At 39.7% G+C, this 25,020-nt stretch overlaps 3 protein-coding genes across 6 annotated transcripts in view; 1 reads left to right on the forward strand and 2 right to left on the reverse strand.

The window, feature by feature from the left end:
• Window positions 1-1,930: 1,930 nt before the first annotated feature.
• Window positions 1,931-11,282, reverse strand: LOC117554898 (bromodomain-containing protein 3-like). 3 transcript variants are annotated; one of them, XM_034229485.1, is made up of 11 exons: window positions 11,172-11,282; window positions 9,770-10,105; window positions 8,915-9,052; window positions 8,690-8,825; window positions 7,767-7,891; window positions 7,366-7,659; window positions 6,512-6,640; window positions 6,258-6,428; window positions 4,816-4,958; window positions 3,962-4,233; window positions 1,931-2,144 (listed from the first exon to the last, which is right to left on the reverse strand). In XM_034229485.1, the coding sequence occupies exons 2-11, from the start codon at window positions 9,962-9,964 to the stop codon at window positions 2,035-2,037; spliced, it is 1,713 nt and encodes a 570-aa protein (XP_034085376.1). In that variant the 5' UTR covers window positions 9,965-10,105; window positions 11,172-11,282; the 3' UTR covers window positions 1,931-2,034. The 3 variants fall into 3 exon arrangements, with proteins under 3 accessions (XP_034085376.1, XP_034085377.1, XP_034085375.1); XM_034229486.1 differs by having other exon boundaries at window positions 6,273-6,428; window positions 11,152-11,275; XM_034229484.1 differs by having other exon boundaries at window positions 11,152-11,275.
• A 305-nt stretch (window positions 11,283-11,587) lies between these two features.
• wdr5 (WD repeat domain 5) lies at window positions 11,588-19,597 on the forward strand. The gene is made up of 14 exons (XM_034229491.1): window positions 11,588-11,758; window positions 12,759-12,868; window positions 12,992-13,100; window positions 13,298-13,371; window positions 14,969-15,058; window positions 15,215-15,304; window positions 15,395-15,478; window positions 15,561-15,616; window positions 17,347-17,393; window positions 17,576-17,651; window positions 17,837-17,870; window positions 18,107-18,181; window positions 18,344-18,431; window positions 18,538-19,597. The coding sequence occupies exons 2-14, from the start codon at window positions 12,791-12,793 to the stop codon at window positions 18,636-18,638; spliced, it is 1,002 nt and encodes a 333-aa protein (XP_034085382.1). The 5' UTR covers window positions 11,588-11,758; window positions 12,759-12,790; the 3' UTR covers window positions 18,639-19,597.
• A 42-nt stretch (window positions 19,598-19,639) lies between these two features.
• rxraa (retinoid X receptor, alpha a) overlaps window positions 19,640-25,020 on the reverse strand; it is a 97,480-nt gene continuing 92,099 nt past the window's right edge. For both annotated transcript variants that reach the window (XM_034229490.1, XM_034229489.1), the window contains exons 10-11: window positions 24,192-24,297; window positions 19,640-23,498 (exon numbers count right to left, since the gene is read on the reverse strand). In XM_034229490.1, coding sequence (XP_034085381.1) covers window positions 23,351-23,498; window positions 24,192-24,297 — 254 coding nt within the window. In that variant the 3' untranslated portion in view covers window positions 19,640-23,350. The remainder of the gene's footprint in view (window positions 23,499-24,191; window positions 24,298-25,020) is intronic.

Consider the following 25,020-nt stretch of genomic DNA (forward strand, 5'->3'; position numbering starts at 1 on the left):
ATACAACAGTGAAAGCATGTTGTGAAATGTAAGGAAGCTTTAACGGTGCAGCATGGCCATCTCCTGGTTGATTTCTGAACTACATGCAGGGTGGAGACAGCACACGATCTCCTCTCTGCCAAAAGGAGTCAGTGCTTTAGAACCACAGTCTTCTCATTCACACCCCTACCCACTACACACCTCCAGTGCTTCCAGCCCCCCCCCCCCCCCCCTGTGAGGGTTAAGCTCTGAGACCCCGTGGGGTGTAAATCTGCTGGAGCCTGGAGGCCCTGCTGTGGACCGGTCAGCTGGCAGAGCGCCTGGAAGAGGGCTTTATTTCAGTTAGGGGCATTTTACACATACATTCTATACCTATTGGTTTGGTGTACCTATTTTATTATACTTATTTATATATAATATTTTTCAATATTGTAAAATGTGGACATGTTCCCTTCTTTTTTGTTATGATGGTGTTTTCCTATTTTATTTAAAAATGTTATGACACATTTTTACATAAACTTATTTTGAGTATGTAAATATCTTTATTTTTACTTATATTTGTATAACTATTTTTGTATTCTATTACCATGTCTTCTAACCTTTATGAATATATTCCAATTTTAAATTTTCTTTTGATTTCAGTTTTGTTCACACTAAGTTGTTTTTATAAATATTTGTGTTATATTGTCTTAACATTATTGCATATTTTTTAGATTTTTGGTCTTTCTTCTTCGTAGTATCAGTGTGCTGCTATCATGTTTTATATTTAATGAATAATACCGAGACCGATAACATCATTTAGTTTTCATTGTTTCTGTGTAAATGACACTATTGTCACAGGTTTGAAAGGTCTGCACTTCATGACTGCAACAAAGTGGCAGGAGACATACATACCAGCAGACAGGACATCTGCTTTAATTGATTACTGAAGTCCAGATGACTTTAAAACAATGTTAAAATGCCTGGATAGAGAGGAAACTAATTAAGTACAACTCTGAATTTATAATAAATGGACTGCAGGACGCAAAACACTGCTGTGGCCACCAGGAAGAATTATTAAAACGTTTTATTGACAACAGTTATTTACTCATTAAAACAGATAATGAAGACATTCAAAACAGAGGTTGATAAATACAACATCATAAATGTAAAAAATAAAACGGTTGAACTTTAATTATGACATTCATAAAGAGCTGAACAGTGAAAAAAAGAAAAGACAAATTCAAAAAACCTTTAAATGCTATGTATAAATGTTAAACGTTTGATTTATGTAGCAAGGCAATAAACGGAACACAAGCAGAGAAAAACATTACTCCATCTGATCAAACATGCTCACAGTTGTTTGGAGTACCATCGAAAAAGTGATCAAGAACAATCCACTGCTAATATAAAGAAACATGTTTAGTGTTCTTTATCAAAGACAAATGATTTCATTGTAAGAGGGCAACAAGGATACGATTTGGAAAGTTGATTTATGTTGTATTGTTTGTGACAATCAGCTCTCTAGACCTACTACTGGTCAAATAAACACTAGGAAAGGTAAACTGCCAACTATATAGCTCTACAGTATAAGTAGATATGGATAATAGCAGCTCATAAATAATAATAATAAACTTGAGGTCACTTGAGCTTTCATATCTTTGCTGGTAATCATGTGCTACAATAGAAATAATGAACTCATCATATTCATAATGAAATGATCTACCGCTAAACGCTTCTTCTCACAACTTTAAAAGCTGCTGTTGAGTCAGTGTTATATTTTGAAAAGAAAACCCTCATCAAAGTGTTTGGGCTGAATGAGTGGCAGAGACAGGATATTGGTTGAAACTCAGATTATATGAAATGTACCCGGGTGCTCAGAACTGAATGTATTTATCTGATAAGAAACCGTCGAGGCGGATATTGCAATTGATAGAAGAAAGAGGGAGAAAATCCACGCTGAATACAAATGCTGTGTTGGGAAGTTTAATTTTCCACATTTTAGAACATAGAACAAATACAAAACGGTATTGAGGAACTCTCTTTTGAAGAAATAAATAGAAACATTAGAAGCTGTCAGGAGTCGCTGTTTTCTGAACTGGAGTCAGAGGAGCTGCTGCTGTCTGAATCTGAGGAGCTGCTGCTGCTGCCGCTGACGTGATGCTGCGCTGCTCGCCTGCTTCTCTCTGGAGGACAGGAGGAGAAGCAACAGGTAAATGATACGGATGCAATTCAAATATCTGGCACCAAGGTTGTCATTTGTGCACTAATTCATATTGATTATAACACACATATATTAAAATATTCAATCTTTATACTTATTTGTAGTTCACATTTTGATATCGAACTGTCCTTTCCATGTTAGAAATCATTTAAATAGGTTTTAGGTTCCTCCTTGTAACCGGTTATATTCTCCCAAATATAATCCCATAGCAAAGACAGCCATCAAAATGACTCAAGGCTACAGCAGGCCCTACGCAGGATAAATGAGAGGGGTCTGCCTGCAGGCCTCCACTCTCAGGACAGGAAGTGACGATTCTGACGAACACGTTTTTTTCCACGCCCCCCGAAGGACTCGTCTGATGGAAGTTTTCAAATCACAATGGAGACTCATCACGGAGGTGATGAGTCCGCTCACCATGCACTTTGGGTCGGCCTTGGTCAAGCCCTTTTGACCCCCCCAGCATGGTTCTCGTAAAAGTTGACGGAGCCATTTTTCACTCAAATGACGCCATGGAGGAATGTAACGGGAGTTGACAGGAGACTCTGCCGCCTCACGAGTGCCTATTTTCGCCGGTTTTATTAATTAACTTTTTTTTGCTATTTCGCCCGGTTCCTTCTACCGGGGACACTGCCCGGTCTCGTGTGTCCCCCCACGGCCTGCGTCCAGCCGTTCCCCCCCCCACTCATCCATATATTAACGAATTTTGACAATTCTTGCTGCGTTCTTCTCCTCTCACTGATCGAATAGCAAACGCGACCCACCATCAGAGGGCCTCCACCGGCCCGGCCTAGTGCCGGTGCTCTGGCGGTCGGTTCCTCCGAACTGCGGGTTTGACTCTGATGGCTGGGAGGGTGTGCTGCACTGGGGTGGGGGACTTCCCCCACTCTGCGTGTCTCTTCCTTCCCGGGCCGGCCGATATGAAGCGTGACCAAGACGCACCGTCTGACTCAGGGGTCCCACCACGGGTCCCGCAGAGGGTCCCGGCTGGAACCTCCACCCCGCTGCGGTGCACCCGGCAAACACGGTTGTTTCTCGAACCCTCCACTTTTGTCTAGCGGGTGTAATTAAAATACAAGATGTTATTTATATATATTTATATATATATATATATATATATATATATAGATATAATAAGTGTCAGTGCGATTTTATTTTGTATTAGCGTGCATTTCCTGTTCGGAAAGTGGTGATTTTATTTTGTAATTCTTAGCGTGCATGCACTTCCTGTCCTGAGAGTGGAGGTGTCCTGAGAGTGGCGCCTGCAGGCAGGCTCCCATGGGATAAATAGAGAAGGGCAGAGTCGACGGACGGTATTTTTGTCACAGAAATATATAGGAAGCCAAAGGATTCTTCCATTTGCTTTTGGAATATTGCAAAATCACATTTGTGATTATCTCCACATATTAACGCCACTTTGATCCTTTCCGAAACATCAATGCAATCTACAGAGGTAAAAAGCTAACGTACGGTTATAAAGGAACGACATCACGGTTACATGGCTGCCTGGTATCACCGCTCGTTTGCAGAGTGATGACATTTAGAAGTCTCATTTGGCCATCTTTTGGAAAGCGCAATTTGTATTTAACCACAGATTCTATTTCATCTAAACATGTTGACTTTGAGACGAGGGAGCAGGAAGTGGTAACATGCTAACTTATTTCATGATTTAGGACTCATTCCTGCACCACTCTATATGGGAGAAGAACGCAGTTCAGTCCTCCAGCACAGTTTTCTTTCTCTCCCAGTAACATTGCTCAGAACTTCCATCCCACTACTCACTCTGAAACTTGTTGAACTTCTTGCGCAGACAGTACTGGACGTAGCGCTGCAGCTCGCGCAGGGTGGACGGCTTCAGCATCTCGAAGTCGATCTCGATCTCGTCGGGGTTGGTGTCGCGCATGGTGGGCTCTCGCGTCTGTATGATGCGCACCACGTTGCCCAGCTTGATGCCCGGTAACCGGTTGATGTCCAGGCTCAGCTGGTGCTTCTCGTCGTACGTCATCAGCAGACTTTCATCGTCCGAGTCCCACTCTTTGGTCGCCGTCCACTCCCTGGAATTCAAGAGGAATCAGTCAACTCCAAAGACACATCTATTTAGATTAGCAAACCCCCACTTTAAATGTTTTTTTAGTCTTTATTATTTACCTACCTTTAAATAGTTTTATTTTATAAGTCTTAAAAGGATGTTATCGTATTTCATTAATCTAACATGCTTCAATGGCAATATTTATTTGTTTCTTAATCGTTTAACCTTTATTAGAATTATGGCATTTTTATTACCATTATCTTTTTATTTGTATTTCTGTTGTACCTATATGTTCACTTTGTTTTATATTTTATATTGTTGCATCGACTCAGTTGTCTTATGTCTTATCTGTCAGAGAGAAACCATCATTTATTGTATTTGTATTATCATACCTTTGACCTCCTTGTGTCTCTTAACCTGATCAAATGTTATATGTTGCTGCACGTACCTGTAAAGTTCTTAGCAAATAATCTGAGGGGAATTTCTTGTTTATTTTGTAAAGCGCTTTGAGCGGCACGTGTTGTAGGAAAAGTGCTATATAAATAAAGCTTTATTATGATATGGAAGTGCTATGAAAATGAGTGTTTATTTATGATAAACGTTGTACCTGGAGATGGGATTCGGGCTGCCTTTGTGTTGCCTGCTGTCCTTCTCCTCCTCCTTCTTCATCTTGTCCTTTTCTCTCTTCTTCTTAGGTTTCATCACGGGGACGTCAGAGAGGGCAGAGAGCTGGTCGTGAACAGCTTTGAGCTGGGTAGTGTCAACAGAAATGGGTTTTGTGGTGCTATGCAGTAACCAATCAGAATCAGGCAAATATTCAAGTCAGTGAGTAGCTCCTGTTTGCTAGTAAGAAGAAGCGGATGAGCCATAAGGGAGACGAGGGAGTCTTATCGAGCAAATGACTGTATGCTAGGCTAAGTTTAGCTAAGCATGTATTTACATTATAATTTACAGCACACAGGTTTTTCAGCTATATTTTATTCTAATTTGAAAATGGGTATATGTTTTGTTTTGTGTGTTAGCCAGGAAAGCCAAACCTTTTAAAGTCATTACGAGGGTTCATACACTTTTTCACCAATGATTTTCCATGACCTTTACCTAATTTTCCATGACCAAAAAAATGACTCTTCCTCAGCGGTACCACTGAAAATGTTAACATGGAACAGGAAAATAAGGTCTGAAACATGTTGTGCCTATCTACAGTCAAACAAATCAAATAGTAGGCTTGCTAGCTTCTACACGCTAAAGCAACTAAAATCTCTCACCAGCAAAATACCTCATCAGTTAAATGCCATTTTATGTTTCATTACTATACGATACAGTATTTATTATCATTATAGTATTACTATTTTGGCGATTAGCTAAAATATTAATTATATTTGATGCAACTTTAGTTACATTTCCATGACTTTTCCAAAACTTTGGGAAAAATATTGTTTTCCATAACTTGGCCTGGAATTTGCATTTTGAATTTCCATGGCTTTTCCAGGTTTTTAATGACCGTAAGAACCCTGCATTACACAGGAAGTCAAAAGAGTGGTGAAGGAATGAGTTATAACGTCTGGAAATGATTCAGTACTTGTTCATCTTTGGTAAACACAACCTAAAGAGATGTTAAATAAGTCAGTAAATATCCCATTTGTAAAGGTTTAAGCTTTCATGTGTGTTAAAAATTGCATATGCTAAGAACTGGCTAATTCTCCCTTTAGCATAATGGCGTACTTCTTAAGTCACTTGATTGTGCGGTAGTTTTTTTTAAAAGCCCAACATTAGGTTTTAGATTCATATCATTAAAGGGATTTGTGGAGATTCCTCTCAGGATTATTTTCTGAAATATTTGAAGATTCAATAGAAATATCCCATTGGCTCTTTGTAGAGGGAACCAATGCGTTGCTAACTTCCTACTAAGATATTCCTGCAGCTCTCTACAAATCAAAGGAAAGTAGCGGAGCCGAGAGTAACTCAGGTTTCTATCCCTCAGGATTGAATTGGAAGTCAACCATTTAAATAAGGAGAAAATGAGAGTTGGAGATCTGTGTAGAAACCCACCTGTTCTGCACCCACCTGTTCTTGCAACTCAGCAAGTCGAGTGGCCCGCTCCTCCTCTAAGTCCAGGTTGGAGGAGCTGTTGGTGCTGATTTCACCAAAACCTGCACTCTTTGGTGAAGGCATCTCCACCGGCTCCTCTGGCATCTTGGCAAACCACTTCTCAAACACACCCTAAAGCCAACACACACATGGTTACAAACAGACATAGAAAACATTTATTTTGAAATGATCTTGTATACAGTTGAAGTAATCACCTGAAGTTTTCTGGCCTGGATGACCACGTCGTGATTTGGAGGGTTGTATTTGTAGCAGTTGGAAAAAATGAGCCTGACGTCTGCAGCGAAGCCTTGAGCGTCCGTGTACTGCCCTTCAGACATCTTGCTCTGGGAATACAGAGGAAGAGTCATCCAGACAACAGAGAATTGGGGCTGCACCATTTAGAAGAGTTCAACTAATAGTGATTATTTATTTATTTTTGATATAATATGATCAGGGATATTAAGATAATCATTTCAACATATAATAAATTAGAATAGTGTGATTTTTCTTTTAGGAGGACCAAAGATGTGTTTGTCTGTAGCTTAACCTTTGTAGGTTTCTCTTTACCTTATTCCAAATAATATACATATTTTTGTTTAATATGATTTTTTAAATATATTTTTCCTTTCCTTAATATTACGCATAGCCTACTGTGATTTGGATATTGCACTAGTCAATATTAGAAAAGGGTATTTTTATTTGATTTATCCAACATTTTGAAATGGTTTTGTCCGAGGCGCATGTTTACAAGACATTACAAAGTAAAAAAACAACAAGAAAAAACAAAAAGATTAAATAGTAACGTTATACATATTAACATTAGAAGGAAAAATTGTAGAGTTTTTTATAAACTATTAAAAATATACAGAATAAGTTAGAATACAGTGTAAAAGACCAATTTACTGGTAAAAAAACAAACATGTTTAAACATAGGATACTATATAAATATATACATTTATCTATACACTCTGTATATATCATACAAGTGTGCATGTTGCAGTTCTTTTTAAATCTGTTTCGATAACATTAAGATGACGTGTGCAGCTCTGGTGTGATAAACAGCTGATACCTTCACTGTCCCGAGGTCCATGGGGTATTTGATGATCAGGTGGTAGTCGTGGAGCTGCAGAGCTTCAGCGTCCACCGGCTTGTAGAAAGGCCAGGCGTGGGCAACATGTCTCCTCGACAGCATTTCCTTCAGGATGTCGCTGCAATACTGGAGCTGATTATTCTCTTCACTTAATTCCTGTCCGAGGTCTGTGCTTTCTCGTCTCCTCTTGCCTCCTGATAAATCACTCAAACTGGTGAAGCCTGCGGAGGAGAAATCCGAGGGGGAGTCTCTTTTCCGCTTCACGTGCTTCTTCTTCATTGGCAAACAAAATAATAAAAGAAAAGTCATAACTCAATTCATGATCTGTGATTTTTTTAAATATTACAATTAAGGGGAAAGAGACATAAAGGATGACTCACTTTTAACATGGTGAGTGTAGGGTGTTGGGCTGCGAGGGGGGGGCTGGAGGTGGTGCAGCTGAGGCTGGGCTGAGATGTGGGCGATGCAGCCGTAGAACATGTGTCAGCAGTCACATTCTCCCCACCTGCATTACACGCAGTAAACACCATTTAAAAAGGAAAAATGTGAAAAACAAGGTAAAAGAAATAAAAAAGGGCCTTATTGATTTATATAGGTTTTAGTGCATGTAAATGTTTGTAGCCTTTATTTAACCAGGTGAAAATCCCATTGAGGTCAACGACCTCTTTTTCAAGGGAGACCTGCAGCACATTGGTTACACATAAAAACAACAGAAAACAAAAAGGACATCAATACAACATAATTACAGGGGTATACATTAGCAACCTATTCACAATGACAGATGTCTAATAACATGTCATCTATCTGAGCTTTAAAATGATGCAAGGGAACCAAAATGCTCAGTTTCAATTTGTTTTGCATAGTGTTCCAAGCTAGTGTAGCAGCACACATCAAAGCTTTAGTACCTAAAACAGTCCTAGCACTTGGCACATGTAATAAAAACACATCCTGGGATCTCGTAAATGGTCTGCAAAAGCTAGACTCCCAAAGTTCCCGAGCATAATATGTCCTCTTTAAGTCTCATGAAAAATATGATCTTGTGTTGAGTAAAAAAAAGAAAGGTGCAATGATAATCTTTGTAAATGTTCAGGATCATTTCAGTATGTCTGTTGTTGCGATACTCATTTCAGCCACTAGAGGCTGCACACCGCTCACCCCGTCTTCTAAATAGGACAAATAATGAAGGTCTTGTTCTATAGCCATAAACAGAGGGGAGTAAAACCTCTTCACGTGAACACATTTATGAGATACAAATTCCTCCTCCTTCAAATAACTATAATAATGTGAAGCATCTGTCAGTTACCTGGAGTGCTACTTTTCTTGCCCTTCCCTTTGGCCGCCTGTGGAGAAATCTCCACCTCTCCCTGGGGCATCTGGGAAACCTTCTGCAGGAAAACCTTCTCCACAGCGAGGGCCATCAGCACGATGTCGTCAGTGGGCTGAAGACAGGAAGAGGGACATCTTTGAGGAAATGGTTTCTGTGAGGCTAACCAGGGTAGTGTTGTATCTCCGTTCATAAGCTCCTCACCTTGTTGTAGATGTAGCAGTTTGTGAACATGGTGTTGAAGTCTTGCATACAGTCACTTGCGCTCCAGTAGAAGCGGTTCTCAAGTCGTTGTTTGATGGTTCCCAAATCCATTGGAGATGTTATAATTTTATGGTAGTCCTAATTAAGGAGAAAAGAGTACATTTGTTAGATGAATAGGGTGTTCCTTGATTTAGTGCCACATTTTTAAAAAGGATTGGATGATTATCATATATCATTAATCCGTCCTTGCAACAGGTATAATGATATTAAAATAGCTGTAGAAGTTTTTTTGTATATATAGAAAGGCAGATTTAGCATTTCTGGGTTGAATAACTTAATAAATAAATACACACGTGTCGATTTGTTTGTTAGTAGTCATGTGTCTAACATTTTAAAAAGGTTTCTTCTTCCAAGATCATTTTTGTTTATTACAATATAGATCACATTTGTGTCGTACATTCCAATATAATAGGCAGAGATCAGGGAATAGGGTGACATTGTAGTCATTAAAAACAGGTGCACCGTCAAGACAATTACAAATATATTCAAATGACTATGGATTGAAATGGATGGATATGCTGGTTGATGTCGCCAGGGAAAATAAAGTTTGGGGCTCTCTGCTGGAACTGCTACCCCCGCGACCCGACCACGGATAAGCGGGAGAAGATGGATGGACTATGGATTGCTACTAAATAAGGATTTTTGGCCGTGACTCTGAGCAGCACCACAATACCTCATTCAGAATGTCAGTACATATTTTTGCTTTATTGAGATTTGGATATTGCACTAGAATTCTGTTCAGCCATTAATAAAAGCATGTTAAAAAAGTTTGAAGAACATTAACAAACTACTCACTGGTAGTCCCAGAGCCACTGCATCAACAGGATGGTAGAAAGGCCAGGCGAACTGGTGCTTCCACAGAGATTTGATCACTACATTGTGCAGGTACTGCAGCTGGTTGGTCCTCCGGCCTGGAGTGCTGGGGTCCATCACTTCAGGGGGCGGAGGATTCACGAGACGTGGGGGGTGCGTGTTCGCATCTGCTGACATGATGACGCCAGGCTGGGCTCTGATAGGTGAACACAGCCTCCCCTGGTGTCTGCTGTCTCCTATGAGTTCAGTATTTTCCGTATGTCAGGTCTTCAAAGGCCGGCTCACTTCATTCATAGTTTTCATACAAGAAAAGGTGATCTGTGGATATTAAAACAGAATCACATCATACCTATGGTCCAATTGTTTTATTTGGATGCAAATCAGGGATGCTGGAGATGTGCCCTCTAAAAAACTGAAGGTCAGTCTACCTTATCACATTTAAGTCTGACAACAAGCACAGACCCAACAAACACACTTCTTACCATAGGAACATGTCAAAGTTGAACTTTGTATGCAATAGGAAATACATAATACAGCTTTATGATATTCATGCGTTTCATTTAATGTTAAAAGACATAATGCAGCTAGACAAAAGCCATTACTCTTTGGACACATATATCTTATATTACTTTTTTCATCTGTTGTTTTAATGTCAACTAGTTGTTATTTTATGTAAAACAAATGTAGCAATGTGTTATTTGAATGACAAGTTATAGGTAATTGATAATACATGTTATTTGTTCACTCAATAAGCTTAATCAGTTGCAACAGGTAATCTATAGATATTTACACTCCGTTTAAGAGATGTTATACGATGCGTTGCTCTATAGGTAGCGTTTGCCCAAAGTACTGTAGAATTACAGCAATAAGTAAACCTGCTAACTTTAAGTTATTGACATTACACGTTACATTTAACGCAACAAAAAGCAAATAACTAGCTTGACAGGTTTTTAAAACGGCTGAAAGTGTCTGAGTAAACGTTACCTGTGATATGCTATAACTAACCCAGGTGTTGTTAGCTTAAATGTTACTAGCTAGCCGTCGAAAGAAAACGTAGTTCGCCAAAAGTAAGGAATAGTCTTACCATAACTAAGTTGCATAGGAAGTTGCATACAATGGTCAAATTATGCGTTGTTTGTTTTTTAGAACGTCGAGTTTCAGAACTAAGTTTTCACCATGTGTTGTTTTGAGCAGAGCTCACCTTAATGTTAAAAGCTACGTTATCTGTCATCTTCACACAACTGAATGCGGGAAAGTCACGTCGCGAAATACATTGTGGACGAGTTCAGACATTTGTTTACATATATTTGTGAAAATAACGACAATTCTTGCTTTAGAGGCTTCTACACCTAGCACATGCCCACCTGCAAATGTCAGTAGTTACCTCCAGAGTGAACCGTTACACCCACTTTGAAACTGAAAACCTTCGCACTAAAACAAACCTAAGGCAAGAAACGTGCTTTGTTTTTTCTTGTTCCCCGCTCCGATAGCTGCATAGGCGGATAGTAAACAGAGAGGACACTGCCCCCTATGGGCCGGGGTGTATGGTGGCACTCTCAAATTCTGTCCTGTATTAAAATCCCATATTCTATCTATTCAATATTATTATGTTTTTATCAACGGTGAAAGTAAAGTGTTACCCATTGCAGACCAAACACTCAGCAAGGCCACATTAGAACCAGTGCTATACCCAAAGAAAAACAATAGGTAAATATAGTCCAAATTTGCGTTTGACACTTAATTGTCCCTCGTTAGCTCCCGTTACTTCTGAGGATAACACGCATGCGCAGTACTGTACTCACCACCATACACCACATTCCCCGCTTCTCCTCGCAGCCAGCAGGCAAGCATCCAGGAGCGAGCCAAGTAGTTCAATGCGGTCTCCATGATTGTCTAAATAAAAATACGTGCTTTTTCCTGCCAATCTTTACGCGGAGTATCAATCTGATCGCGGAGCAGCATCACATCCCCGTGAGTATCGTTTTATGATCGATTCCTCCTTGTTTGAATGGAGGGCCCATCCGTGGCAGATCAGCCAATTTGTCAACAGCATCATCGATTTAAGACAGACGGCTACATGGTCACACTGCTGTTAGCTGTAATAATAAACAAGTGCATATAAGATGGAGTTGCTATCTTTATTTGTCTGTTTTAAAATCATAAATGTATGCAGTATGATGATAGCTAACGTTACTGTCAGAGTTGAACTTCCCAGCGAAGAGATCCCGTGTCGCCCTTTGTTTAAAATTCATTATTTTCAAATGTATTGTATTAAAACACGAATAAACGTAAATGTGTTTGTCATTTATACCAACTAGTATGTTATGCAGTGTTACCTGACTGCATAACATGTTAATATCACCTTAACAAGGCCAGTTAACGTTAGCTAGCTAGTTGCTAGCTGAAATAGCCACATTAATGGATGACGCTATCTATGCTAAAGTAGAAAGCAACTCGCTTCATGGCTTTTTAACAACTAAAGACGAATACAAATGCCTTTTATTAAAGTCTTTACTGGAAATGATTAGCACTCCCACGGTTGCATTGCATAGATATGAAGTGTATAATGTATAACATAGCTGTCATGGTTGACATGATAAGAATAACATGTCATTGTATCGATGACATGTGGCCCATATTGTACACAACAATTGAAATTCCCTTAAATGAAATGAGGTATGTATCCCTTGGAGGGATTAGTTACTTACATATCAAGTTATTTTTGAGGCGAGCCATTGCAAATATTGTAATTACACATTTTGTAGATGATACCATACTAGCACATCAAAATGTGCTCTCTAGCATAGCTGACTCCTTATAATTAATAATTATACAATGCTATTTGGCTATTTCATGCCAAAAAACAGTATACATCCAAACCGGTTGCCGGCTGTTTTGCTTTATATTGGTTTTCTTGCATATAACATTTTTATTTCTAAACTTATTTCAATATAAATGTCTTCTGTTTTAGGATCGTGCCCAGTTGATGCTCATTTCCTCACCATGGCAACAGAAGATAAGAAACCAGAGACTGACACGAAACCTCCCGTTGTCCAATCGTCATCTTCCAGTCAAAGCAAGGTTAGGATTTCTGATTATAAATGTATGCTGGGGAAGAACATCTGAGAATATTTAACTTGTTTTCCCTATGGTATCATGTTTTGATAAATGTGATTAAATGTGCTGTTTTGTTTTCATTGATAGTCTGCACCTGGCAAGCCAAACTACAGCCTGAAGTTCACACTAGCGGGCCACACCAAAGCGGTCTCCTCCGTCAAGTTCAGTCCGAGCGGAGAGTGGCTCGCCAGCTCATGTGAGTCCTTTTTATCTTTTCCTGTTTGCTTTAAATCACATATGCGCCACGGTAAATTCGTGCTGCATTTATTTTCATTATTATTATTTTGTATTATGTGCTAACTATTTCTTCCTCAAAAATAAACAAAATAGTCGTTGTAGCGTAAAGGAAAAAGTTGTCACGACACTAAATACATGTTTGTTTTTTCTTGACAGCGGCTGACAAACTCATCAAAATCTGGGGCGCGTATGACGGCAAGTTTGAGAAAACCATTTCCGGACACAAACTTGTGAGTGAAACAAATTCATCATATTTACTGCTGCACATTGTTTTAGCCTTTTTGGTTATCTTTTTATTAATGGGATTGTATTTGTCATGACCCATTACCCATGTGAAGAACACAGGAAGGTGATTTGAACCTTAACCGGGTAACAGGGGCGCTGTGCCCTCTTACTTTTGGCGTGCGCCCTCATACCAAAATGCAGATTTCACAGATCTGTTTTAAAGTGATGCAAGAAAACTATATTTCTGTTCGTACTAGGGCTGTCAAACGATTACAATTTTTAATCAGATTAATCACAGCTTAAAAATTAATTAATCATGATTAATCACCATTCGAACTATGTCCAAAATATGCCATTTATTTACGTATATTGTTGTGGGAATGGAAAGAAGGCGGATATATCCATTTAACATACAGTATCTATGTTTATTATAACATTTTTCTGTGTGTCAAAATGAAAGACAACACACACACCTATCAATCATCAAACCGTGGGGTCTTAATTCATTACGTGTTGATTTCTATCAACGGGGGAGTACTTCAGGAAAGTCGACGGGGGGGGGGGGGGGGGGGGGCGGCGGCTCGTGGAGTACTTCTTGACCACAGAGTGTGAACGTTGTGTTCAGCTGTTTTAGCTCAGTTCTCCAGTGAAGGGGGGGGGGAGTCTCCCTCCGCAGCCGGTTGGCGTAGTTTTGGCACAATTCCGTTGTACAGACCGACGTTAACAGCAGCCCTGTCTGTGCACACGGAGACCGACTCTGTCGTCCGGTGATCTAACCGCCTTCTGGAAAAGCTTCACAAGTACGTCGGTACGCAAATGCGCTTTGTGACACAAGTGACGGTACGCATTTCAGATTACGCACATAACCTGCGTACCAGTTATGTGTTACCTGTACTACAGCAAAAGTATTCTCCGTCGGGACTTCCTGCAACAACACCACGCCGCTATCTTGATTCTGATTGTCCAGAAGACATGATCAAAGATGTTCTATTGAGAAGTCGATCACTACGTGACAAAAGTTTTCAAAACCGTTTCTGGTCTTCGGTATTTCCAGACAAGTGGCTACTGAAATCAATCTTACTAACTGCTGTCTGTGCAATTTACTCCGCGAGTTGGCGGACTTTATTTTGCTTCCTTTAACATCATTTTTCATGGTGGGGCTAAGCCATTTCTTGGTATGGCTGTAGCCTACCCCAGCCATAGTCGCTGCCACTGGTGGGAGGTATGGGGCGGGCCATTCTGCACATGCGTTAAATGCGTTAAATATTTTTACGCAATTAATTAAAAAATGAATTACCGCCGTTAACGCGATAATTTTGACAGCATTAGTTCGTACACAACAATATAATTACTCCAAAAATATGAAACTTGTGTCAAATAGAGCATAAGACGGCATAGACATTTGTTTTTACGGAGCTCCGACGTTGCTACATCTATACAAGATCAGCGCCACAGTATTGCCCTCATACTATATTATTTTTCTTGAAAAACTCCTGGAAACCTACATTTATGTATCCGTTACAATACATCACTTTAGTAGTGAGCTATGGTATGATCCTTGCTGTTCTATTATGTTCCTAACTATTACCCATGATCCTTCAGGGTATCTCTGACGTGGCATGGTCCTCTGACTCCAACCTCCTGGTGTCGGCATCGGACGACAAAACCTTGAAGATCTGGGATGTCAGCTCGGTAAGGGAACGCTTTAATCGACACTCATCAAACTGAGATGATATGGATATTCGTATAACAGGCTAAACCAGCAGATCGTGCCACAGATCATGCACCACCATACATCAGGGCTTGAGAGAATGTCATTCTTTAACGCCACGCTTCTATTCTTCCTAGGGGAAATGCTTAAAAACTCTTAAAGGTCACAGCAACTACGTCTTCTGCTGCAACTTCAACCCCCAATCCAACCTCATCGTGTCAGGATCGGTGAGTAGAAGAAGCTTCTGATATAAAACACGCAGGAAATGGAGAGCAGACATTTTACCAAAAAAAATCATGTGATTGTTTTGCTTCCAGTTTGATGAGAGCGTAAGGATATGGGACGTGAAGACCGGGAAGTGTTTGAAAACATTGCCGGCACATTCTGACCCTGTCTCAGCTGTAAGTTCAGTTAGTTATTAACCCATTTCTAGATTTGAGATAAACCTGTAACAGTAATGTGATTATCTTTTTCCTCCTGCAGGTTCATTTCAACAGAGACGGCTCTCTGATCGTGTCCAGCAGCTACGATGGTCTTTGGTAAAAACTAACTTGTATTTATACATCCACATGTCGACATTACATGTTCACATTTACTTATCATGTCGCCTCTTTTGCCCTCACAGTTGGCACATTAAAAATCTCCAGCTGCGGCCCTTATTAGCAGCTCAGTTTTAAAGAGGCCCGATTATGCTTTGTAGGTTTTCCCTCCTGTAGTGTTATATAGCCGGTTGTTGTGCAAAGGCTAACATCCCCCCCCTCTGAAACGCCTCAATTTGACTGGTGTCTTAATATAGCAGTGGCGAGCCGTGACTTTTATACCTAGGCCCTCTGACACCTCGAAAAAAAAGAAGAGATATTACGTCACAGCGTATACTTCAGCGGAATATCAAAACAGCGCCCGGGGTGCAAAACGCATCAATGACAGCGACCCTCTACCACACAAAACAACACCATTTATATAAACACCTATCATGATAGGGCACCCACAGCCAAGTAACAATTACAAATGAATGAAGTCGGCACGGCGGCCCGCATTGAAAATGACTGATGCCTACCTTTGATGATCAAATCACTCAAACACAAAGTCCATCCTCCTGTCCTTTTGGATGAAGCACTTGATGGCGGGTCATTCGGCTGATCCTTTGCCACTCCAGTTTATCATTGTAACTCAATCTTGAAAATGACTCGGTTAATAATTTCGCAACGATGTCATCACTATCACTGAAGTGAGCCATCATGAACGAACTTATGCTAATCATAAATCTATCGATCATAAATCTATCGATTAGATTTATGATTCAAAAATAATAAAAGTAGGGAAGACATGTGGATATTATCCGGCTGAATAAAACGTGCATTTATCTAACAGGTTCGTTTTCCACAGACCTTATTTCCAGCTATTTTCCAAAATCCTATGGAGAAATCCCATTGCTTTCTGTCGAGGGAATCCGAGCGAAGCTTACTTCCGGGTTTTAGGACGCGTCACTGCACCACTTGCATAGACCTCACAGCGGGCGGAACTTGTCATAAAGTCCGCGAAAATAAAGCCCACCCATTTAGAGGGAAGATATGATTGGTCAATTGTACTGTCATTTGACATTACTCTCTCGTTGAGTTACTATAGCGGGCCCTCTGTGAATGTAGAGAGGGACCAACGAGCCCTCCGGTCTTCACATAACTCGCAGAGACGGCATTTAACCCTTCACATTCCAACAGAAACTGAACAGGCAGATTCGAAGGATTTATTTCTTTGGAAATATTATTTTAAATGAAGTTATTTTTGGTAAAACTAATGAAAAATGTAACAACAAAAAAATATTTTAAAAATGTTTTTTTAGAATATCTTCGGCCCTCACAGAGGGCCCTGACGGCTAGCCACTGTAATATAGTGACGTCACTACATAACAACAACACTTCTATTGGCTAGTGCTCCAACACAGTGTATGTGAGGCTATGGGTCGGGACATCTCTAAGCAGTTGACTAATCACAACAGAGCCGGCCAGCTAACCAATCAGAGCAGACTGGACTCTGGTTTCAGACAGAGGGTGAAAAGAGGTGCTGCAGTATGAGAAAAATAAAAAGCTTTTTGAACAATAAGCATGGAAACATGTCACAGTGGAGGCACTACATACAAAAAGGAGCATAATACGGCCCCTTTAAAATAAACAAAACCTCCAACCCACAAAGATCTGCAGTGTGTTTATATATTAAGTGTCTTGCGAAACAACAAAATGTCATCTTAAAACTATTTATTTTATTTTTCCAGCCGAATCTGGGACACAGCATCGGGCCAGTGCTTAAAGACACTCATAGGTAAGATCACGCAGTAAATCTTGATCTTGTTTGAGTACTGATTCCATTCTCATGTATTTAATTGCAGAAAAGGTTTGGAAATTGTCTTATGATGAGTGCCAAACAATTATAATTGTTTCTGTTTGAAATAAGACATTAATGATGCTGTACTGACTCTACTCCTGTTACTGTGTTCTGATCAGATGACGATAACCCTCCGGTGTCCTTTGTGAAGTTTTCCCCAAATGGAAAATACATCCTGGCGGCTACACTGGACAAGTGAGTAGTAAACTATATGTTTTAATGTATTTAATTTATTTAGTGGTCATTATGCTGTTCAGGGTGCTCATCAGCAGAGGGCAGTATGCACCAGCTGCACTTTTATAAAAACAGAATATACACATCAGATGAAATTATTAAAATGTTGGTGTGTTTTAACACTATAGTTTTTTTTTGTATTCCAGCACGCTGAAGCTGTGGGATTACAGCAAAGGAAAGGTAAGCGTTCAGTTTAAATACTAAATTATTATCTTTTATAATCTTTCAGATTGTTTCTGTTTTTTTAGATTTATGTAAAACAGTCTCATGTAGTTAAAGACATTAAGACCCAAACCGTATTGTATTTAATTTTCTCCTCATTTGTTTACTATTTTTTACTTACCTGCTGCTGATGGTTATAACTCTGATTATCTAATGCAAAGAATTCACTTTTTATTTTTCCTCCAACATTTCAGTGCTTGAAAACGTACAGCGGCCACAAAAACGAGAAGTACTGCATATTCGCAAATTTCTCAGTCACTGGGGGAAAGGTAAGAAATTAATAAAAAGTGTATGGTCTGTTTTGACCTTCATGATTAAATAAATCCTTCCTGGTGATAATGCCCCAACCATGCAGTTTCTCCATTTATATTTCACCACATTTTCGTAAAAAAAGCTAAATGTTGCTAAGCTAAGCGTGTGCTCTGTTGCAGTGGATCGTGTCCGGCTCCGAGGACAACATGGTGTACATCTGGAACCTGCAGACCAAGGAGATCGTGCAGAAGCTCCAGGGCCACACAGGTACAGCACACACACATTTTTAGAATTAGATTCAAGACATCTTATTTGTATATATATATATATAACCGCTGTTATCGACCCCGTCTATTTCCTGTCTCCTACTCAGACGTCGTCATATCGACCGCCTGCCACCCGACAGAGAACATCATCGCGTCTGCGGCTTTAGAAAACGACAAAACCATCAAGCTATGGAGAAGCGACTGCTAAGCTCTTTTTGGGGCCGATCATATTCCTTTTTTTTCCTGTTTTGTTGTAAGAAAGGACTTTTTTCTAAAGGAGAGCTCCTGCGTGATGCAGAGGGCTTCCACGTAATGAAACCCAGCAAGGAGAACCAAATGAGACACAGCATCATCGGGAAAAAACCACCCCACATCTTCTGCAGCGGACGCGTTCCCCTCGTCACATACGATATATTCCCATGTCAGCGTGCCAGGTTTTTGTTGCCTCCACAGGGACTTTTTTTTTCAAGACTTTTGTTATACAATGCTGATGCTCTGTTCTGGTGCTCCAGTATTATTGACACTGCATTGACCCCTGATGTCCCGGGCTTCATACCCACCACCCATATCTGCTCTTGTACAATAAATGTAGTGCTTATTTGGCCTTTCTACGATTTATTTTGCCTTATTTTTTTCACATTGTCTGTGTAATTGTTGATTGGCTTTCAATGAGGTGACTTTAACATCAACATTGAGGAACAAAATATCCTTATGGCTGTTATTTTTCCGAAAGGCACATCCATTCATTCCCCCCCCCCCCCCCCCCCCCCTGATATCAAATACCAGACCTCAAAAGTGTACTATGGTAAGATTTATTGCAAGTTTGTAAGTCATATTAGGGCAATAAACCAGGATCTGAAGTTTTGGAAGCCAAGAATTAGTCAATAAAAAGTCAGCTTGACAGTACCATTAAAACATTTTTTTAAAGCCCCCTTTGAGAATTTAATGTTTTATTATAACAGTGACCAAATGCAGATATATTGTCGTCTAGATTTGTACATATTACATTGACGTATTGTGTTTTTTAGTCTTTATTTGCTTCAGTAGCTCCTATTGTAGTCCTACACACCAGCAGCATCTGTCCTCTGTACTTAACCTGGATTTCTGTGGAATACATGTTTGCATTTGACAGCTCTAACCTGAATAAAACCAGTTTTGTATGTTTAACGAGTCGTGACAATCTTCCACACAGAATCAACCATCAGTCAGTTCACTTTGAGTTTTTTAATAACCATTTTTTCTGTCCATGAAAGATAGAACATCAGAGAACAACCCACAAAGAACAGATGACCAAAAACTCCATCGCCTTTTTAAAAAAATGGACAAATATAATGAAAAGACATTTCCCGTCTTGCAGGTTGAAAATGGCAAAGTAAAGGCGACAGGAGGTGCCGACGACTCCTCGCACCTTTTAAAACTTTCAATCTGAAAATTGCCTTGTTGAATAAGCTTTTCCACGACGTATACGACAGCCCGCAGGAGGACAAGGGAACAGAGTACACAAGCAAGGGGATAAAATTACCTTTGTACAAAAATAGATCTTTTTTTCAAAGTGTTTTTTTTCTTTTCTTTTTTTTTACAGTCTATGCACAAAGAAAGCAGTGATTGTGTCACAAGCTGATTTCCTGATTACACTTTTTCAACATACAACTGCTAAGCAACACATACATTTCAGAGGGTTTAAAGTCTTCAACTTTTTTGTATTTCTTTTTTTTGCGGTCCCATGATCTGCTGAGAAGCTAATACTTTTTAAATCTGCTGGTTGATCATGATTGATTTTATAAAGTCAATAGCAAAAAAAGGAAACCCTCTGATATTGGTGGTCAGAGAAGACTCCCTCTTTCAATGTTCGGAAATACTCAAGGAACAGATCTGTCGATATATATTTATAAATATATACACATATACATATTAACAAAATAGAGCTTTATGTTATAAAGCATTCATGCGGGTGATCCTTTCTTTTTTTATCGGTCAAGAAGATCCTTGTCTGTTCATTTCCTGCATGGGTGGGTGAGCTCGCACATTATTCACTTTATGGCTTAAGTAAGAGCCCTGCGGTCGCCAATCACAGTAAGCCAAGAGACACCAGGCTGAAGGGAGCGGGAGGATATTCAATTTAAAGTTAGGTCATCCAGTCCAAAAAAAAGCTTCATATCTGCTGTTATGATTTTAAATCCATCCTCCAAAAAAGGAAATCCATCCCAGTCCTACAAAGAGAGTTAATTTTCCTTGCCATATTGACAATTTATGAACAATTGATCCAGAATATAAATACTGTAAACTGAGCTCAGACTGGCTGTCAATACTGTCACCTGGATAGTTTGTAATAGAAACTGTCTAAAAACACTACAAGCCAATACTGAACTTATTACTTTTTTTTTTAAAGCATAGAAACGGAGGTGTAACTGAGCCCGATGATAATAACGCAGTCAGAAAGTGCTATTTTTGTTTGTCAGATTAAATACGTTTAGAAAATTCAAGTAACGTCGCAGTTCTACCTTTCGTCCACTAGAGGGCGCTTGAAGCTTTTAAATGGCGCCTAGACTGTGAAACTGGACACCAATTGTTATGAAAAACATGTTTTTGTCGATATTTCATTAGCGTCTTTTGTCGGAGTCAATAGGAGTATGGAGTCCCGTAGGTGCCACCAAAATAATTTCAGACTTTTTCCTTATCAATTAATACGTTGACAAATACAAACATAACTGTTAAAAATGTTGCTTGGAGACAAGATCAGAAGCCAAACAGCCAGCTAATAAAAGCTCATGTTGCTATGTCGCTGCTTATTCATACGACTCTTCAAATGAAAGTAATCACCACATTGAAACTGTAAATATAAATGCAACAGGCAAATTCATTGTGATATAAAATATGTTCGTCACATGAAAAACATATATTTGCGATAAAAGCCTAATCAAAAACTAGTAGTATGACTATGCTTAAATATCCAATTGTGAATCTGTAAATAAGCAAACATTTATTTATTATTTTAGCAGATGATTGCAAAATGTAAGAAACACTGAAACTAAAACAATCTTATATTTTTTCAACACTTTGCAAACATGTATTATTGAAGTGGCACACTCAAGACTCCATACCCCAAAGACCTTCAATTGTCTAAGTTTATGAAAGCCTGATGAAAACAGTGCTCAGGGTTTTTCTTTCTTCTTCGGGTCCAGTTAGTGTCAAGGTGCTTATGAAAGAGTGGTGAATAAGTAGATGTAGGATAAAAAGGACTAAAAGATATTTCTGATTTTTTTTTTTTTTATCCTATATCATTCTCGGCACTAGCTAACATGTCCTTAAACTCTGCTTTGTCTCACCGTTTCATTAAACACCTTTCAATGAGGGCTGATAGCTGATAAAACAATACAAGATGTCTATTCAATGTTTGAATAGTGAGGAAAATGACATTGATGAGATATTATCGGACCCCCACCTCACAAACACCTGTTTGAACCACACCTGCTCTAAGGACAATCTTTGGCAATGCACTAGATGCATAGTTTTGCAGCAGCTGCAGCATTTAGAGAAAAAGGAGGGAAAATGGCATAACGCAAACTATACATAACGAACATTTCAGTTGGACGTGAATGACACTTGGTGGTCCAGAGAAGTGCAGAGAGAGGTGGATAAAACAATCAGGGGTGCGTTTAAGATCGAGCCAAATCCCACCTCAGGAGGCAGATCACATCAGCTCTCCGTTTAGGAACTCCGCTGTCATGAGGTTAAGTGCCAAATAACATACAAATAAACAAACAATGGCTCGGCTGAGCGCTTTTCTCCCTCAAATGCTTCAACGAGCTGAGGGTTGGAGGGATGGAAACAGAGGTATTTGTGCATTAAAATCACAAGTGAAAATAACGTCAATACTGTGTACGGTTGTAACTTTCTGTACAGGTAGATATGAGGAAACACACGCTGCGTGGAGGGATTTCTGAGTGTGGAGGTGGTAAAAAAACGGTGTGTTGAAATTCACATGAAATGAGATGTGGAGAGGTTGGAGAAGGGACGAAAACAGGAGCAGGGAGACCGCCGACAAAAGGTCCAACATTGTTCGAAATAAGGATGGTAAATGTTGTTCCTGTGCCTGCTGGTAGCCTGGTAGAGCATGGTGTAGCTTAGAGCTAATATACAACGGCCGGGTCTTCCTGTGTGCCTCAGCACGGATTGTTCAGCGTTAACTGAAGGGCTGATTAGTGAAGTCTTTCGTCGTCCTCCACCCGGGTCGCACAGTGCTGACAGAGTAAGACATGGTTGCATTTGTTGGAATTGAGTCCTGAGGGTTTTGAGCACTCGCAGTCTGAGTTTGACTCCAGGAAACTTCAGCTAGTGCAAGACCTGACGTGTTCAGGAGCCAGGTGGGAAAATATCCTTTACCTTGTCCTCACCCCCTCCCCTTAGCGTCCCTCCCTAAAAATGTAGTCCTGAAAGAGAGAAAGGGCTCGGGTCCATGCCGAAGCAGCCCAAGGCTCTCTAAATCCACGATTGTCCCGCTGAGAATCCAAATATGACATCGCCGTTTATTTTCTTCAAAATACCTGCAAGCATTACTGTGGGTGTTAAAAACCTGATCACCTCTGCTTAATCTCGTCCAAGTGTAGGAGAAAGCAAGGATGAAAACGATGGCTCAATATGTTTCTTTTTGTCCGCTTTAAGTCCATGTGTTGCCGTGTGATTTGTCTTATATATATATTTCTTATTTATATATTTTTACAAGGTATAAAACCGACCCACAGACGTGAAGAATTCATTGTTTTTCAAGGGGAAAGGGTAGGGAGGGATGGGAAGAGGTTCTCCATCCAAAGTCATTACTCAATCTGTCCCCTGCTGGAGATTGTTTTTGAAAAAGAACCCCAAACCAGGGCTGTTTGAGGAGGGGGAGAGGGGGTGAGGAGGGCTCAACCCTCTCTGCTATTATGTCATTTGATGCGGTGCTTCTAGCATCTCCATGAGGAACGTGTCGATGGGCGTGTCGCCGATGAGCTTGAAGAAGAACAAGTGCTCCAGACACTTGAGGCCGATGGAGCGCAGCGCCGGTAACCGCAGCAACAGTTTGGCAAATCTGTCACAGAAGAGCCAAGTTAGACACAAAATAAATGGCATCATGCAATGACAGGAAGAGGGAGGGGTGGGGAAATGATCCTGAAGCAAAACTGTCTTTTACGTACAAATGTACTTTTATAACTAGGAATGATATTCACGAGGCAACACTTTGTGCACTTAAGAACATTTAGTCCCAAGTTGGTTTCACTTCAAACCTCACAGAAAAAAGAAAAGCAACCTAATACAATACTACTTTTACTAGCGATTTTATTGTCACAGGCACATTTTCTATGTCGGAATAAAATATGAGCCAGAGTTGTTCTTAATTGCTTGGTGTTAGCTGTTCATAACAATCCTTCCTAGCGATCTTAAGTCAGTCTTTGTCTTGATATGACAAAACATCCATTGTCAAATGTTTAATATTATTGTATTGTCTAGGACACATTGTCTAAATACTTAAGTATTTTCAAAGTCTTCTTATGTAGGTGTTTAATAGGCCTAAAATACAAACATTACATTTTTCACAGCTAGTCTTTTGTATTACTAAAGAATCTTATTTTTACTTTAGTCTTTAAAAAAAAAAGTATTCTGGCATTAACTAATATTGAATTAATAAACCGAAGAGAGTAAGGTGTTATCTGTATGAAGAAAGGGGCAAATGAGGATGAATGTGGGGATTAGCACAGTGTCATTTCTGTGTTTGTGTTCTCACCGGCCAGGCTGGTCGGGGTACTTCTGTTTGCAGTAGGCCTCTAAAGACGCGTACACTTTCTCTCTCAGAGCTTCTACCTCACCAGGATTGGACAAGCCTTTAGAGTCTGTGGAGCAGATGCAAACAAATATTAACAAACACAAAACAGCAACCCTTCAAATAATATTTAACACAAAACAATGGGGCAGTGATGAAGTATTTTTGTAAGCTGACCCGGAAGTTAGCCTCGACAAAAGACAATGGTACATTTTTATTTTATTTTGGAATATTGCGGAGAATAAGGCATGTAGCAAACATCTGTTCTACGATGTTTATAATTGTTGAAGAGTAAGTGCAATTGCTTAAAATAAATGGCTAACATTATGCTATAAATGGGCTACAACATTGTGGCTTTATTACACACCACACCGCTAAGCTAAAGGGGAACTTGTCTTAGCGTTATGTCTCATTTAGTCCCTTGTAAGCAACCTCCTCTTCCAGAAATGTACAGGCTTAAAACATTTAAGAGTGAGGAATTTAATGACGAACCCAAAAACTCCACAAAAAAACATAGATTTTGAGAAGAGGAAACCCAAAAGAGCTAAAATGCTAACTCATTCCCGGGATAAGGACTCATTCCTGCACCATTCTATAAGAAAGTATGTTTTCATAAGCATGTGAACACCCTTTTTATACTTTGTATTCTTCTAGTTGTTCAAATCAGAGAGAAACTCAATTGCTCAAATGGCTACTAACATTAGCATACAAAAGAGGGCAGAGCCTCACTAACTTACAAGCTGAGTTTTAACCCCGCAGGCTGGCGGAGGGCTGTTGTCACAACATTCTGGGT

The sequence above is a fragment of the Gymnodraco acuticeps genome, unplaced genomic scaffold, assembly GCF_902827175.1.
Source record: "Gymnodraco acuticeps unplaced genomic scaffold, fGymAcu1.1, whole genome shotgun sequence".
NCBI lineage: Eukaryota > Metazoa > Chordata > Actinopteri > Perciformes > Bathydraconidae > Gymnodraco > Gymnodraco acuticeps.

What these genes read in the sequence shown, in the direction of transcription:
- wdr5 (XM_034229491.1), top strand. Translation starts at nt 12,791, where the DNA reads ATGGCAACAGAAGATAAGAAACCAGAGACTGACACGAAACCTCCCGTT. An exon ending in AGCAGCTACGATGGTCTTTG is followed by an intron (nt 15,617 to 17,346) that starts GTAAAAACTAAC and finishes TTATTTTTCCAG; the next exon opens with CCGAATCTGGGACACAGCAT. An exon ending in TCTCAGTCACTGGGGGAAAG is followed by an intron (nt 18,182 to 18,343) that starts GTAAGAAATTAA and finishes GCTCTGTTGCAG; the next exon opens with TGGATCGTGTCCGGCTCCGA.
- LOC117554898 (XM_034229485.1), bottom strand. Translation starts at nt 9,964, where the DNA reads ATGTCAGCAGATGCGAACACGCACCCCCCACGTCTCGTGAATCCTCCG. An exon ending in CTACACTCACCATGTTAAAA is followed by an intron (nt 7,660 to 7,766) that starts GTGAGTCATCCT and finishes TTGCCAATGAAG; the next exon opens with AAGAAGCACGTGAAGCGGAA. An exon ending in TGGACCTCGGGACAGTGAAG is followed by an intron (nt 6,641 to 7,365) that starts GTATCAGCTGTT and finishes CTGTATTCCCAG; the next exon opens with AGCAAGATGTCTGAAGGGCA.